Here is a 16,517-nt window from a genome sequence, read left to right on the forward strand (position 1 = left end):
CTCTGTGGATAGCTTACACTGGTCAGTCAGGCCTGGGTCACATGCCCACTTCTGGGGCTAGGTCAGCATGATGTAAGCCACATGGATTGAGAGGGAGGGAGGAATAGGCGATTTGCTAGATAAAAATCAGGATTATGATACTAGTAGAAGGAGGAGGCACGTTGCTGCTCAGGCAAATATATAATTGTCACTACAAATGTCTTATAGATAATATTTTATGTTTTTGTGAGTAGCAGATAAATAGATTTACTAATGGTATCTAGATTTATGTCATAAGGACCAAAGGATTCTTATAAGTATCTTTCAAAATCTTTGCTAGAGTAATGAAACAAGTATATAGTTTCTATATAATATTGTGTGTGAAAAGAAAGTATGTTATAGATTGAGGATCATTAACATTATGAAAAAGAGATAGTTTTTCAATTTAGGAAAGTGTTACCCAATATATTTGCTAAATATTCAGTGACAATGATAGATTGTATCAACGACATGATAGATACTTGGTCTTAAATCACATTTCTTAATATTCTACTATTTGCCAATCCATAATACAACTTCTGTATTTTATTTATTCATTTATTAAACAACGTTTATTAAATTTTGCTATGGACTGATCACCATGCCAGGGGCTGGGGATGAAATACTGACTACAAGATCCCTGCCCTCAGGTTTCTTACATTCTTGTTAGGGCCCACAGACTATAAGTAAGTAAACAAACAAATAAAGAAGAAAATTCCAGGCTGTGAAGGAAATGTAAAGGATCATGAGATGCAAAGTAATTGGGGAAGGTCGTTTCAGGTAAGGTGGTAAGGGAAGCCTTCTCTGAAGAGAGAGCATTTGAACTGCAACTGAGGACTAAGAATGAACCCGAAACTCTAGACCTATGCTGAAGCAATATGGTAGCCACTAGCCATGTACTGGCCATTGAGTACTCAGATGTAGCTAGTTCAAATTAAAATGTAGTATAAATGTAAAATACACATTAGCTTTCCAAGACTAGTACAAAAATTATAAAATATTTAATTAATTTTATATTGATTATAGGTTGAAATGATAATATTTTAGATATATTAAGATAAACATTATTAAAATTAAGTTTACATGTTTCTTTTCCCTTCTTTAATGTGATGACTAAAATGTTTAAAATTACATATGTGGCTCACCTTATATTTCTACTGAACAGTCCTGGTCTAGATGGTTTCAGTGTATTTGCTATTATTGACATGTGTGTTTTCAGTTTTTTGTCCTTGCTGTTGGTGATGGCAACTGAATTTATGTAGTAGATTTTTCTCCAAGGATCTATGTCTATAATGTTTATTGACTGAGATGTCGAAACGTAATAATTCAATGTGTGATTAAGCTTAGTACAGCTCAGAGTTAAGAGGTATTGGGAGGTGGGAAAAGCACAGAAAATTGCCGCAGTTACTAGAGAAGTTGTGTCATTAGTCATGTTTCTTTAGAAATGTTCACGAAACAGATAAAGGAAGGCTCTGAGTTGGAGAGGTAGGTAGAGCTCGCATCACACGGTAATGACAGCGTAGGACAGGAGTTCTGTGGGAATCAGCGACAGCAAACCACGAAGATCTATTTCCATTCTCTACTTAGTGAAGAAGATTCTATTGTGTTTTGTGGAATTGCTACTTCTTGCATGTTAAAATAGAGTTTTATCCTACACTGTGTTTGCACTGACGGAACATTAGTGACTTTAGTGTGCCTCTTTTTGTATCTCTGTCAGAGGGGTGTTGGCAAGTTCACACACATTTAATAACATTATACTGATTCACGGTGGAGAGCAAGCAGGGTAGTTTTTCTTTGTGCCATGCTATTCGAATTCCCATTTGCGGCTTGTGCCACAGGGAAGAAGTTGACTAAAAATGCACGTATGATTTAGCGGGTGAAAATTTTCAGTTTTAGTTTCTTAACATTTGAGGCCCCCAAATGTGATGTTTGTTACGCAATCTAAGTTTTATGAGGGGAAACTGCCCCTACTGGTTTGAGAGAGAGTTGAGTCATATCCTGTGAATGTGAAGCAACGGTGTTTAAACATCACGGGTTCCTCTTACTTTCATTCTAAGTCGCTGCCTTTTAGAGCAGCAAGTGCTATCTGCGAAGAGGCTGCTACTAGCCCTTGGAGGAGAACAGCCTCTCTTGCCGGGATTCAGTAAAGAAAGCCAAGTCTGAAGATGCAGTTCTGTCACTGGAGTGAAAGATGTTTTGTTTGTTTCTAATCAACTATGCTGTATAGCTGCAAGCTGAAAAGTGTCTGTCATTTGCCAGTTATTTATAATAAGGTAAGTGTTATATTTTGGTTCACTCATTGTATTGTGGCAGCCTTGAATTAATGTGGCAGTTGTAGTATGTGATCTTGCCTCAGAAAATGCCTTCTCACAGGGTCTTGACAGTGGCTTTGAGATTCTCATGCAAATAATTTTAGATGTATGGTACAATCCATTTGTGAGATACTTATTAGATTGATACTGCTTGTATGATAATTTTTAATGAAAAATATAGTGCCTGAGATGTGGAAAGATTATAGTAGCTTTATGTTGTTTTTTTCTTAAGGATTAAGTTGTACCAGAATTATTTTTTTTCTTTTTGCTACTCTGTTGTCTTGGTTGAAGGTGAAACGTGAATGCATAAAATTCATACGATTATACTTGGATTTTTATTCTAAATAATCATAGCTCAACAACTATGTTTCTCCATTACAAAAAAAAGTCTTAGTAATTTTTAGAAAAAGTTGAAAGTTGAAAAGTAGCACCTCTTGCTTAGGCTTTTTATTTTAAGTGAAAGGCCATCATATTTTTAAACTTTGGCTCTGTTTGTTTCAAAATGTGTATGAGTTTGTCACAAGTCCATTTCCTCAGTTGTTGGAGACACATATACGTTGTATGGATGGAGAAATCTGTGGCTAGAGAAGTGAACAAGAGGTTTGCTTTTCAAATTCTCGAAGCTTGCTGCAGAAAGGTTGGGGTGGAAGACAGGAATGTTGTCTTGGTTTTTATTGATTAAAGAAATTACATCAAATCAGAGCTAAAGGTGTGTCTGGTGTCACATCACTTTGGAAAATCATATTTAAGTCCTTTGAATTCTTTGGAGGTAGAAAAGGTTAATTTGATTGTGAGAGCTATAGCTGTGAATTTGTGAGACGTTGCTGAATTGAGGGGTTTTGTATGTTTAAGGACAGTTGGCATTACGATACTTTTTTTTAATTGAACCACTATCATGCTTAGAGATCGTTTCATTTCTATTCAAAATTATGCCCACTACAAAATTGCTAGATTCTAACTACAGCTTGGAGATTATTTTCCATTAGATATATACTCAATAGCTCAAGTTTTACAAAGGTTAAAGGGAAGGCATGTAGTTTTCCTCTTCTGTGAAGGGGAAATTAAAATTAGTTCAACTTCCAAACATATTTGAAGGCAATATTCTGAATTAGAAGAGGAAAACTTTAAAGAAAATGACTTAGCACTTTGAGAGCCTTTGGGACCTTGCATAGTGAAAAGGCACATGTCCCAAAAGATTAGAATATGAGATGTTATGAATAGAATATCCTGATGCTTGATATGTATAAAACTCTGCTTTTTTGCCAGGGCAGGGATGGGGCTGTTCTGATGAGTTAAGTATTCTGCCTGAGACTTTTTTCTTATGCTATATGTGGATTATTAAATGTCAATAAAAAGATAGAATGTAATACATCTACATCAAGACAAAAGCATATCTTATTGCAATTTGCACCGTTTCAGATTCTTAAATATGGAATATAATGGCCATCCAAACTGTTGTTATATATGAAAACTCAGACCGATAAAATGTTGTAAAATCAAGATTTGATAATATGCTCTGTTTCAATTGTAGACTTAATTTTTTATGACATTGTACAGCCAACTGGTAGGTACCTGATTAGATTATTGTTTCTCCTCCTTTCTTTCTGTTTTCTCCATCCTTTGGCTGTTTTCCTGCTTCTTTGCCCTTCCAGGAGGAGTGTGGGTAATGGGCAGAGAGAGAGAAGGAAAGTGAACAGACCAAATAGTGTAGTGCTTTTATTTCTCACCTCTCATGATGGTTTTGATGAGAAATAAGGTCAGGAAGAGGTTAGATATAATGACAAAAATGAGTCTTTTAGATAACCTTTTAGATTTCAGTTAATCAATTAATTCCTTGACCTCTGAGATGAAGAATAATTGGGAGCTTGGTTGGGACAAGCTTATCTACCTTACAGAATTGTTGCAAAGATGAAATATCACATCTGTTGTAGTATTTTGTTAACTGTAAAGTTTATTTATTTATTTATTTATGGCTGCGTTGGGTCTCCGTTGCTGCGCACGGGCTTTCTAGTTGCAGTGAGCGGGGGCTGCTCTTTGTTGCGGTGTGCAGGCTTTTCATTGCGGTGGCTTCTCTTGTTGTGGAGCATGAGCTCTAGAGCACGGGCTCAGTAGTTGTGGCTCACGAGTTGCTCCGTGGCATGTGGGATCTTCCCGGACCAGGGCTCGAACCCGTGTCCCCTTCATTGGCACATGGATTCTTAACTACTGCGCCGCCAGGGAAACCCTAACTGTAAAGTTTTATACATATTTTTGAGGAATTGTTTTTGTGTCTTCTTGAAGTAAAGGTACTGGCAAGACATCAGAGATACTCAGAATTCCACTCTGGATTCAGAATACTTATTTTTAGTAATAAGGGTCTCCTTTTTCTCTCTTTTTGTAAACTATTTTACTTGTTAATTTCCAACCTATATAAAAATAGTATGCAAAGGTAAGCTGCAAAAAGAAAAATAAAAACCCAATTTTACCTAAGCCTCAAGTGCTGTTTAAAACTTTCAAAGAGCTGGAGGAAGCTCATCCTCACTCAAAAGATATTTATCAAGTGGCGATTACATTTTATCTTCAACCTAAAATCAAGACACAATTAGGGGCAGCATCAGCAGAAGCACATAACATGACTTTTTTTTCCTTTTAAAATATTTCTATTTTAAGTAAGGCTATGTTTGAAGGGTTCACGATGAGGAACTACAGAGTAGGAAGAAATTATTTTATAAAGTAGTCTTTCTGACTCCTGAGAACTAAATCTTTCTGGATTATGCTTTAGATCTAGGGTCCCTAGTGAATCCTACTGGATATCAAAAGCAGCACACTCACTGGGTAAAATACACAGTGATCACTCCCCTACCTACTTCTGAAAATCAGTTACGAGGATCACTCACCATAAGCTCTGTGAACTCCACAGAGCTTATAAATATCACTATCACCAAGTAAGATACACAGAATTATATATTTGGAAGGGAACTTAGATGTCATCTCATATCTTCTTATTTCACAAAGAAGAGAATTAAGGTCCAGAACGCTTAAGGAAGGTGCTTAATTTCACTCAGCTAGTATCTAAACCTGGATTTTTTTTTCTCCCAGGTTAGCTAGAAATTGATCAGAAGATTAGCTGTTTCCTACTGTAAAGAGTTTTTTAAAAGATAAATACTATTTTCAGTATTGATGAACATCCTTATAGGAAACTATATCCCCAGAGAATGTTTCAGAGAAGTCATATTGCCCTGTCTACAGGTTTTGTGGGCTGAGAATTCTCATTGGATATAGTTTAATGGAGCATGGATTGGTGGAGTGATTATCAAACTATAGCATATGACTCTTGGAATCTCTTAGCTATTGCCACAGTAGAAGTGTTCAAGCCCTTACTCTGCAGAGTTGAATCATGAGAGTAAACGTGCATAATGAATGGGGGTAGATTTTGTAGCTTTTAAAATTATAGTTAGCATTGTAGATTGTTTTGATGCTTGTTGAAAGTAGTTAGAAAAAAGAGATTCCCCAAAAACTTACCCTTAAAAAGAGATTAGGAAAATTTAAAAAAACAAACTAACTTACAGCCATTTCTGTTAGAATTGATCTGGCTATTTTATTTTTATGGAACACTATTTTTCAGAGAGATGAGATGGGAGAACCATGACCTTTAATAATTATAAAAGTTAATGACATATATCCTAGTATACTAATGAACAAATTAGATTCATAAAGAAAATTTTTCTTTAAAGCCTCTTAACACTAAAATTAGAAGGCAGGTTAATTAAAAGATTTTTTTGTGTTGGTGATATTAATAAGGGTTATATCTTACTCCTAAGAATTCAAAATATGGTTACCATTTCCTTTAATAAAAAATGTAGGGCTTCCCTGGTGGCGCAGTGGTTGAGAGTCTGCCTGCCGATGCAGGGGACATGGGTTCGTGCCCCGGTCTGGGAGGATCCCACATGCCGCGGAGCGGCTGGGCCTGTGAGCCATGGCCGCTGAGCCTGCGCGTCCGGAGCCTGTGCTCCGCAACGGGAGAGGCCACAACAGCGAGAGGCCCGCATACCGCAAAAAAAAAAAAAAAAAAAAAAAAAAAAAAAAAAATGTAACTCTTGTGAAAGATATATACCGTATCTTCATTTGCTGTGCTCCAATTTATAGCTTCAATAAATAAGTGGAATTTAACATCATCCTATCTCATGAATAAATTCTAGCCCTGCTTTGTAATAAAATTCATGTTAATTTTGATTCCAAGGACTACATGAATCTGCTTTATAACTATTAGGAGATAAAGGAAAACAGATGAGATAAATAGTTTAAAAACTTTGCTAAATGTAAGTGCAGTGAGATTGTGTGTGGTCTGAGGGACAGAGATCTGGGCTACAGGATGGGTGGTGGGAGAAGCAGTATTTCTTTGTACTCTTGACCCCTCCTGTGGTTTTGGAGCTGACAGGGAAGCCCATGTCTTCTTTTGATTTTGTTTTCCAATCTACAAAGTTGAGAAGACAACTTTCGTGCTAGACGACCATCCCACACATCCTGCAGGTACTTCGTAAATATTGGTTAATAACCCTATGCACATCAAGGAGGGTGAAGCACTTTCAACTCAGTTGCAGAGTCCATAGATGTGCCATTGGTATAAGTGCCAAGACTGGTAATGAATACCCCCTTGAGAGAAACCCAAGTAGGAAAGCTTTGGAAATGGTTTGTTGGGTTTTAATTCCATCTTAATTTAGTAGAGGTACTCAAAATTAGTCACTTGGTCTCCCTTTACTTGAGTCATTTCACTAGTGGGATGGATTAGTAATAGTTATTCATGGCAATTTACAGCATACCCAAATGTAACAAGTCAGGTTCCAAATCCCTCACTCCATGAGTGTTTCTCTCCAAGATGAAAATAATAATAATGGCTAACATGTAAATCAGACTGTATAATACTGTATCTTTTAATGAACTGTCTAATTTATTTCTTAAAACTACCTTATGAAATTTGGGCACTATTATTATTGTTCCCTTTTCACAGATGAGGAAACTGAAGCATAAATTAAGTGACTTATCCCAACATCACACAAATGGTAGTAGAATGATCAGAGTTGAACCTAGGTAGTCAGACTTCAAGGCCAAGATTCTTAACTACATTCTGTGCTGCCCCCAGTTTGAATCCCTTGATCCCAGTAATATGAAGTGACTCTTGTAAAGTGCTACAGAGAGGAAAAGAAATATCTTAAATGTTACTACATTTAATCATTTTCAGGACTCGAACATTTTCAGGACTCGAACATTCTCATTTGTTGTGAAACCCAGGCCTTTATTAGCCAGAAATAAATGGAAGTTATTTGAGAATTCATGTAGAATGAGGCTAGTAATAATGCAAAATGCATCTGGAATGAGCAGACGTAACTGAGTTCTCCTAGGTGATCGTAGTCTTTGGTGATGTGAAAAGATTTCTTTTTTTTGAGAGAGAGAAACAGCTCTCGATGTACACATAGTCAACAGTCCTAGGAAAACTTGTGGGAATTTGTATGTTTTGAGGGAGGGTTAATGTCATGTCTCCTTTTCTTTGTACACTCCCTAAACATTTCCTGACGAAAGTCATTTGGGGGAAGGAGCACACTGAATGAATGGTAGAAGGATTTTAGGTCTGTTGTGCGACTAGATCCATTTTGATCTACCTTCTCCAGAGAGTCCACAAATTATGCTTGAAGTTCTTAGGTAATTTTCAAACCTTCTTGTTTCCTTAGGTCTCACAAACAAGAACTTGCTTCACGATGTTTTATACCCTCAGTGCTAGCACAGTGTCTAACACATAGTAGAGCCTCAGTAAGGCTTTCTGGCAAGATGGCTGGATGGACACATGGATGGATGATAGGGATAAACTGGGGCATATCCAGATCTGCTTCGAGTCATGACTCATGTACCTGAGACTGGATTAGGACCAGACTGTTACTGAGCTTGTGGGCACAAGGGAATGAAGTATGAGATGTAAAAGGATTTACCTCAGTTCATCTCATACTTCATCATCTGATGGTTTTCAGTGTGAAACTGACATGCCTATAAGTCATTTTTTGCCACAGACCTTTCCCACTGTATCATGTTAGAGATTCTTTAATTACACTTAGGAACCATAATTACTTTACTCCCTTGATTCAAAAGCTAAATTAAAGCAGATATATACATATATAATTAATATACATTATACATATGCAGAGAGAGAAATTAAGCAATAAAATTAAAAGGTCAAAATAAATGTGAATACCTAAATTAATGGGAATTTTCAAAGTTTGACTATTTTAAAATTTATTGTGGGAAACAATAAAAATTCAGAAGAACAATTGAAGCAGCATATCAAAGAAAAGAAAGGTATTTTAAAAAATCATTTAAAAATGCTTATTTACAAAAGTATAGACTTCTTTCCATCTTGGAACAGAAGCTTTGTTTTTCCACAAAATTTCATTAGAGAGCTCAGATAAGAGGTCTGAGAACCAAAGTTGATTTGGCATAGTCAGTCAGTTGTAAAGGATGGTTTCCAAAATGAGGATGGTGACTAAGGGCTTGGGTTAGGAAATGCTGCAGATTTTGAAAGAGGGTATTAAGGTGGTTATTGTTTCAAGTTTTCCAGTGGGGGAAAACACAGAGAAAACTGTACAAACATTTGATCAAAAATAAAATATATACAAGTTTTAGACAGTGGGAGCAATCTATTGTGAAATTTACGTATTTGTCCTTGACCCAAAGCAGTCATTAAAAACAAAACAAAAAAAGAAAAGAAAAAAAGTCCTAATCATCAAAAAATTTTTGGATGGATTTTCTTTTCCCTGGTCCTAAACACATAGCATATGTTCACTGTTCAAGGGTGTTCTATTTTTTGGTGTACAGGTGTCTTGTGTTATTTGAAATGCATTTGATTCCTGTGGCTGTTTTCTGGAGGTGATTTTCCTACCTTAGAAATAGCATGTTCCAAGTCAGCAATCAGTGGAAAGTGTTAACCTGGCCAACAGTAGACCTGCATTCTGCATCATAGAGTCTGGCCCTCAGGTTCAACATCCCTCAAATGAAGGATTCATCCTGTAGCGCCTCTCACATTTTCCAAAGACTAGGAATTATTACAGGATAGGATTCTTGTATTATTTTTTCTTTTCATTTTCAATTCAGTGGTTGCTGTGAATATTGAAATCAATTCTGAAACTTCCACGGTTATCTAGCCAAAGTGACTAGAGAGCTTTTGCTAAGCCCATGCCTGGAGTTTGATAAATGCTTATGCTATATATAGAGAGAGAGACAGACAGACAGACACACACCCCCCCACACACACAGTGAGGTTAGTCAGATAGATAATTAATTAAATGAATGATGGATGGATGAATGGAATATCTCATGGCAAATGTGTATTCTAAATGTGTAAATAGCTACAAAGAATCATCCATACACCAGACATAAGAAGACTTTGTAGCATTATTACCTGTTTTAAATCATTGATAAATTACATGGTATATTAATGTTCAAGAGTTTTTGAAAACTATATTGCAGTTCCAAAGATGTCTAGATTACTTCCAGGAAGCCACTGATATCAACAGGAATATGACTTCTTAGGTTGCTTTCAAGAGACAGTATTAAGGTGGTTATTGTTTCAAGTTTTCCAAGGGAGTAAAACACAGAAAATTTTCCAGTAAAAATATTTGATCAAACACAACTGAATAGGGTCAAAAATATATGCAAGTTTGAGACAATGGAAACAAATCTATTGGAAACATAGTTTTGTTCTTGGGTCCTACATGGCAGGTGCAAAGAGGTCCCATTTGGGTGATATTTATATAACAGGCACTAATATAATGTTTTTAGAAATCAACTAAGGTCTGAAAACTATATTTGCTGCATTAAAATACTTTCTTCGTTGTACCTGGACCTCTTCCTCATTGTCTATTATTTTTCGTAAGTTTTCACGAAAGATTGCTGTTATATTTTCTATTTTAATTGAAGTTTTTAAATAAAAATTAAAGAAAAAGTAAACTAAAAACTAAACATCAATTTTATCTAAAAAGTACAGTGTTATTTTATCTAATAAGTCAAATTAGTTCAACATGCTGTACCACCTGTAAAGTTTCTGTGATTCCTTCCTTTACCTGAGCAGCATGTAATTCATATTCACAGACTTTTGGAATTAGAAGGTACCTTAAAATAAACTAGCTCAATTCCTTTAATTTGCAAATGAAAAATATTCTGGCACAAGCAAATTAAATGACTTTTCCAAGGTTATATACACCCAGCTCCCAACAGAGCCAAGCTGGACCTGGAGTTCTAACATGAAACGCTGTAGTCTTTTTACTGTATCAATTAGTGAGAGCATCACTATCTGAATTTAGTATTCAAGTGGTGCATTGGATTTTCACTTCGTATTAAAATTTTAATTGTGCACAGCATAAATCAACTTGTTTGTCCTAATTTCCTTTTGGCCACTAAACAGTTTTTATCATATTTTTTTGGAAGGGCATTTTTTTTTACCCACAGATTCTCCATAGATGCTTTTCCTAACACCTGATAGTTTACCTTGATTCTATTCACTTGGCAATGCAAATGCATTTGTAATTACAGAGACGGGTCCACATTTAACCACTCGTGCACATCTAAAACTGGTTATATTTTCCACCCCCTCCAACTTTCTAGATCCTCAAAATAAATGCATTACATCAAACTGACAGAAAACTCCATCAATGCAAATTATTGTATTGGGAACAACATACACATCAATTCAAATCATTTAACCAAACAAATGGAAACAAGTACTGAACGATGCTCTGTACTAATAACTGTACTTTTGTCATCAAAGTAGTGATGTGCTGCAAGTTCCCTGCCCCATTGCCTTGCTCCGTGGCTCCTTCAGAAGCTGGGCGGCCACACCCAGGCAGCAGCACTCAAGGTTCAGGGTTCTCTACCTCTCCAGGTGGAAGGTCCCCTTAGGAGATAGCCCAGATACAGATGGCACCAGGTAATCTAGTCTACCCTCTTTCTTTTAGATAAGAACCAGCAAAGATTGTGCCTGATTTGGCTGCTTATTTGCAACTGCAGTGGCAAGTGAGGAAGGGAGATTTTTTCCAGTGTGTTCTTTAGAATACTAGTTCTATGAAATCAGCATCCTGTAATCAAATAACTTTGGGAAACATGGCATATTTTATTCCCTTTTGAATATTCACACTGGAGGCAAAAGGCAAACACTTTACAAGCTGGGAGTGGGGATAGTTTAATATTCTTTAACCCGGTATTTCCCAAATAAATTCGTTTTCAAAATATAACCTATTCAGATTGTGGAACACACTTAGGAAACACAAATTAGACATTTTCCTCACTGACTGTATGTCCTGGAAAGAGGGTGGTTTGGTAAATGCAAATTTGATGTTCCCTTGGGGGTCTCTGTCCCTACAAGCCTCTCATAAAATGAGCTCAATACTGAGTGTAAGGAAAATTTTGACTTTGAGATTTTTCACCTCATTCAATAATACTGTTTAATAGCACCCAAGATGTTGTTTCTCTGAGCTGGTTGGATAACAAAAGAAGAGGGGCTCAGAGCAGGGAGCGATAAACCTCTGAAGTGGGAGATGGAGAAAAGTTCACAGAAATGCTCCTTAAGCTGCATCTGGAAGGGCGTATTGGCATTTTCCCGGTGGATAAGAGCACATGCACAGAGGCTTCCCTCAATGTAAGAGTTCAGGAAACTGGTTAAAAAACAAAGTGTCTTTGGAGCCTGAGGTGGAAACGGGCGTGGCTGATGAACCAAGTCAACCCGGGTCAGCTTGTGCATGAAGTTCTTTCACTGCTATGCTGAGAAGCTTGACCTCACCTTGTAGGGCAGTGATTCTTCAACTGGATGGTGCATCAGATTCACCAGGAATCTTTTCCAAGCTCTGTACCCTATGCCCAAGAGATTCTGGTTCATTAGGTTATGCATAGAGCTCAAGAACATAAATTTTGGGAAAAGCACCCAGGTGATTCTAACGTACACTCTAAGTTGATGAAACTTAGGGCATCAAGAAATGGTGTTAAGGAGAGGGATGTTGTAATTGGAATTTTGAAGACTTTGAGGAGGAAGGGTTGAGAGGAATGTTCCCAAAGGCAGGGAAACCATTTGGAGGCTGTTACACCAATTTGAGCAAAAAACAACTAGGAAAACAAAGGCAGTGATGTGGGAGGCGGATGGGGGACCACAGGTCTGGTCCAGATCTGATCCATAGTATTTGGTGGCTGACCAAATAACAGGTGTAAAAGGAAGTGTCTGGGTCCTTGGCTTGATGATGCTGACAACCAGGGCAGGAAACACTGAAGGGGATGCACCTGAGCTCTTGTTCATTCCTCGCTCTTCTTCTTCCACCTGCAGCTTCGCTACCGTGTGGCACATCTAGCTTACCTCCACCTCATAGCGCTGTCATCTTCTTCCATAACTTTTCAACCATTAGAACTTCTGTGCAACTAAGCACCTCCTTGTTGAAAAGATACCAGAGAAGCCCTGATCTGTTGGGAGAGCTGGCCTAGGACCAAGAGGGCACTTGAGGAAACATTTTGAGCATGGGAGTAACCATTTGGGAAGATGTACGTGAATGGCGGATCTTTGTAGGAGAACTCACAGAGCACCCTGTACTGTGAATCTAGTTGGGGCTGTGATCAGCCACTTCCCCACTCCATACTCAGTGAGGCTGAGGAAGCAGGGTTGGGTAAATGTGTAGAATAGTCACAAAATGCTTCATAAATAGGTACCCTCAGTCCTAAGTCAAGGGCTCCCAACCAAGCCTCAGCAGCAGAGAGAAGTTAAGCCATGAGTCTGGATGAAGAGAAAACTAATGAAGGGAGGAAGCTGAGAGATTCATCTGTTGAACAATCAAAGAATAGCTTTGGCAAGTGCCACGATGTGGGCTTTGACCCCACCTCTGCCCAAGGCTAAAAAGAATTAAGAGGCTTCTGGCATGGGGCTTGGTGAACTTCCTGAGAAGCTCAGCTGTACAGTATAGCTGGGCCAGTGAGAAAGGTCCTGTGAGCTGTGATGTGAATGCAGGGTATTATGATGAGCTATAACAAGGAGCAGAAAAGGCCAGGTGGCGCCAGGCTTGAGAGAGGCTCTCAATACATCCCATGAAAACAGGTGGTAAGTGGAGTCCAGACTTGGAGCTAGAAGACCTGGGTTCAAATCCAGACCCCACTATATACAGAATATGTGATTTTGAGAACATTATTTGACATCTCTGGGCTTCAGTTTCCAACTTCAAAAATGATAATAAAAATACCTTCTTTGGAACTAGCTAAACTAGGTTAGATATAGAGTATAATGTGGGCCCCCTCCTGCTGTCAGTATTCCCACCTGATCAATGCCCGAGCCTTTTCGCAGTATCATAATTCAAGCATACACTAGTCTGGTGGTCTGTGGAGCAATCAATTCATGTGAGACAGTTTGGGGCAAAAATTGAAAAAGCCTGTACTATGCAAGGTGGATTTGACAGGAGGGTGATTGATTAGAATCTTGTTTACAAGCTCTTATTTATATTTCCTCAGCCTTATGTAATTTGTTTTGTTCAGGATTTAACAGAACTAGGGTTAGAAGGATAGGACTTAATGTACTACAGAACTGACAGGATGCTTCTTAATACCAATTTTACTGGAACATAAGAGCAACTAGTCAAACTATGTTTGTAGATGAGGTGAGGGGAATGGGGTCCCTTGCTGCTTCCAGAACCAAAGCCAAAATATGCTTAGCATCAGTATGCCAACCGACCCCCAAGCACAACACAACACACACATGGCTGGGGGAGGCGGGAGAGACAGAGAGAGAGAAGGAAAATTGTAATGAATAGTCTCATATTAGAGTCTCTGAGAAATCCAATTGTTAAGAAACCCGTATATCAGTTAAACTTGCTTACGCTAAAGGAAGACTTGTTTTTCTCATGGACCTATTAAAATTTCTCTAGCAGTTTTTCTGTATAAAAATACTGGAAGGGCTTCCCTGGTGGCGCAGTGGTTAGGAGTCCGCCTGCCAATGCAGGGGACGCGGGTTCATGCCCCAGTCCGGTCCGCGGAGCAGCTGGTCCCGTTGAGCCATGGCCACTGGGCCTGCGCGTCCGGAGCCTGTGCTCTGCAACGGGAGAGGCCACAACAGTGGGAGGCCCGCGTACCACCAAAAAAAAAAAAAAAAAAAAAAAACTGGAAAAGAGTACAAATATATGAACTTTCAGAAGTATGTATTTCTACCCATCCTGATTTCTCAGAAGTTCAGCAGAGAAGCAAAATATAAAATTCACCTTTCATATGATTGCCAGATTTTAATAAAAATCTAGTAAATATTTTATTTAAGACAGTCTCATTTATGTGATCATGGATGTCTTTCTGATTTTTAGATGCATTGGTCTGTGCAGTGGCCACAATCCCATAGGGTGAAACTTCAAACCTAAAAGGGCCTGTGTTGTCACATGCGATTCACTGGTTGTTTCAGTGCATTCCTCTCCATGCATTCAAGGGTGAAGAAATATTTTTTGAGAGCCTTTGTGCCAGATACTGTGGGGACACATTTAGCAGATAAAATGAACACAATGTATGCCAACAAGAGGCTTTAATCACTCTCACGCGTATCAAATTATAAGCTGTACTGAGTGACATTAGATAAAATAGATGATGATAGAGTATAATAGGGGAAGTTAATTTAGATTATGGGCTCAGGAAAGTTGACTCTGGGAAGATGACTTTTAAGCTGAGACTAGAGATGTGTAGAATTAATTTTGGTTTCCCATGAGCTTTAAAACATTTTAATTTTATATTGGAGTATAGTTGATTAACAGTGTTGTGTTAGTTTCAGGTGTACAGCAAAAGAGATTCAGTTAGACATATACATGTATCTATTCTTTTTCAAATTCTTTTCCCTTTTAGGTTATTACAGAATATCTAACAGAGTTCCCTGGGCTATACAGTAGGTCTTTGTTGGTTATCTATTTTGTATACAGTAGTGTGTATATGTCAATCCCAAACTCCCAATTTATCCCTCCCCGACACCTTTCACCTTTGGTAACCATAAGATTTTTTTCCAAGTCTGCGAGTCTGTTTCTGGTTTGTAAATAAGTTCATTTTTGTCATTTTTTAAAGATTCCACATATAAGTGATAGCATGTGATATTTGTCTTTCTCTGTCTGCCTTACTTCACTTAGTATGATAATCTCCAAGTCTAACCATGTTACTGCAAACGGCATTATTTCATTCTTTTTAATGGTTAATATTCTATTGTATATATATGCCACATCTTCTTTATCCATTCCTCTGTCGATGGACGTTTAGGTTGCTTCCATGTCTTGACTATTGTAAACAGCACTGCAGTGAACATTGGGGTGCAGGTATCCTTTTGAACCATGATCTTCTCTGGATATGTGCCCAGGAATGGGATTGCAGGATCATATGATAGCTCTAGTTTTAGTTTTTTAAGGAACCTCCATACTGTTCTCCATAGTGGCTGTATCAATTTACATTCCCACCAACAGTGCAAGAGGGTTCCCTTTTCTCCACACCCTCTCCAGCATTTATTATTTGTAGACTTTTTGATGATGGCCATTCTGACTGGTGTGATTTTTAAGTGTGTGAGGATAAGAGAAAACTATGTTAGGTACCCAGCACAGTATTTGGTACAAAAGATTTCCAGGAGATTCAGAGCCACTCTGTCTCCTAATCAATGAATATCAAGCCAGACTCTAGAGACCAGCTGGTGGGCTACACATGCTGCCACCAGTTCTGGATTTGGGGAGTAAGTCCCAGGTTATCTGTGGACCCACTTGACTCCACAGCCTTTCTGATTAGCCTTCACTGAGCATATTCTCTGCACGAATTTCTGCACAAATCTTCTTTACTCAACATTTCTCTGCAAAGATGAGCACCCTGTTTCTCCCTTCCCCTACATTCCAGTTCATCTAGTTTGGCTGTGGTTCTCTGTCTCCTCTCCTTGAGAATACGTTCATCTCCTGGAGCCCCAGCCCCATGGAACTTCCCTTGAGCCAAGACATTGCCATGTTCCCAATGAGGATTGTCAGCCTGTTGCCCCTCCACCCCCCGGACCACCTTAACCAGGTCATACCCTTCCAATGCAGTCCATAGTTGCGTAGTTAAAAATCAGAATGAGCTTTATCTGCCCCCTAGACTTTGTGGTTCCTGCTTCTGCATTGACTCCTGGGGGGATGGGACTAATGCTGCCTGAGTTCACCAAGCCACAGC

At 38.3% G+C, this 16,517-nt stretch overlaps 1 protein-coding gene across 16 annotated transcripts in view; it reads left to right on the plus strand.

Moving 5' to 3' along the window:
• The window catches only part of MCTP1 (multiple C2 and transmembrane domain containing 1), a gene marked incomplete at both ends in the record, with an annotated part of 539,514 nt that overhangs the window by 182,542 nt on the left and 340,455 nt on the right, over positions 1-16,517 (plus strand). For 12 of the 16 annotated variants that reach the window (XM_079702746.1, XM_079702748.1, XM_079702747.1 and 9 more), the window contains one exon: positions 2,235-2,291. The exons of the other annotated variants lie outside the window; for them this stretch is intronic. In XM_079702746.1, coding sequence (XP_079558872.1) covers positions 2,235-2,291 — 57 coding nt within the window. Of the gene's footprint in view, positions 1-2,234; positions 2,292-16,517 lie in introns of those variants that run through there. 16 annotated transcript variants of the gene reach the window in all.

This window comes from Hyperoodon ampullatus, assembly GCF_949752795.1.
Source record: "Hyperoodon ampullatus genome assembly, chromosome: 4".
In the NCBI taxonomy this organism is placed as follows: Eukaryota; Metazoa; Chordata; class Mammalia; order Artiodactyla; family Ziphiidae; genus Hyperoodon; species Hyperoodon ampullatus.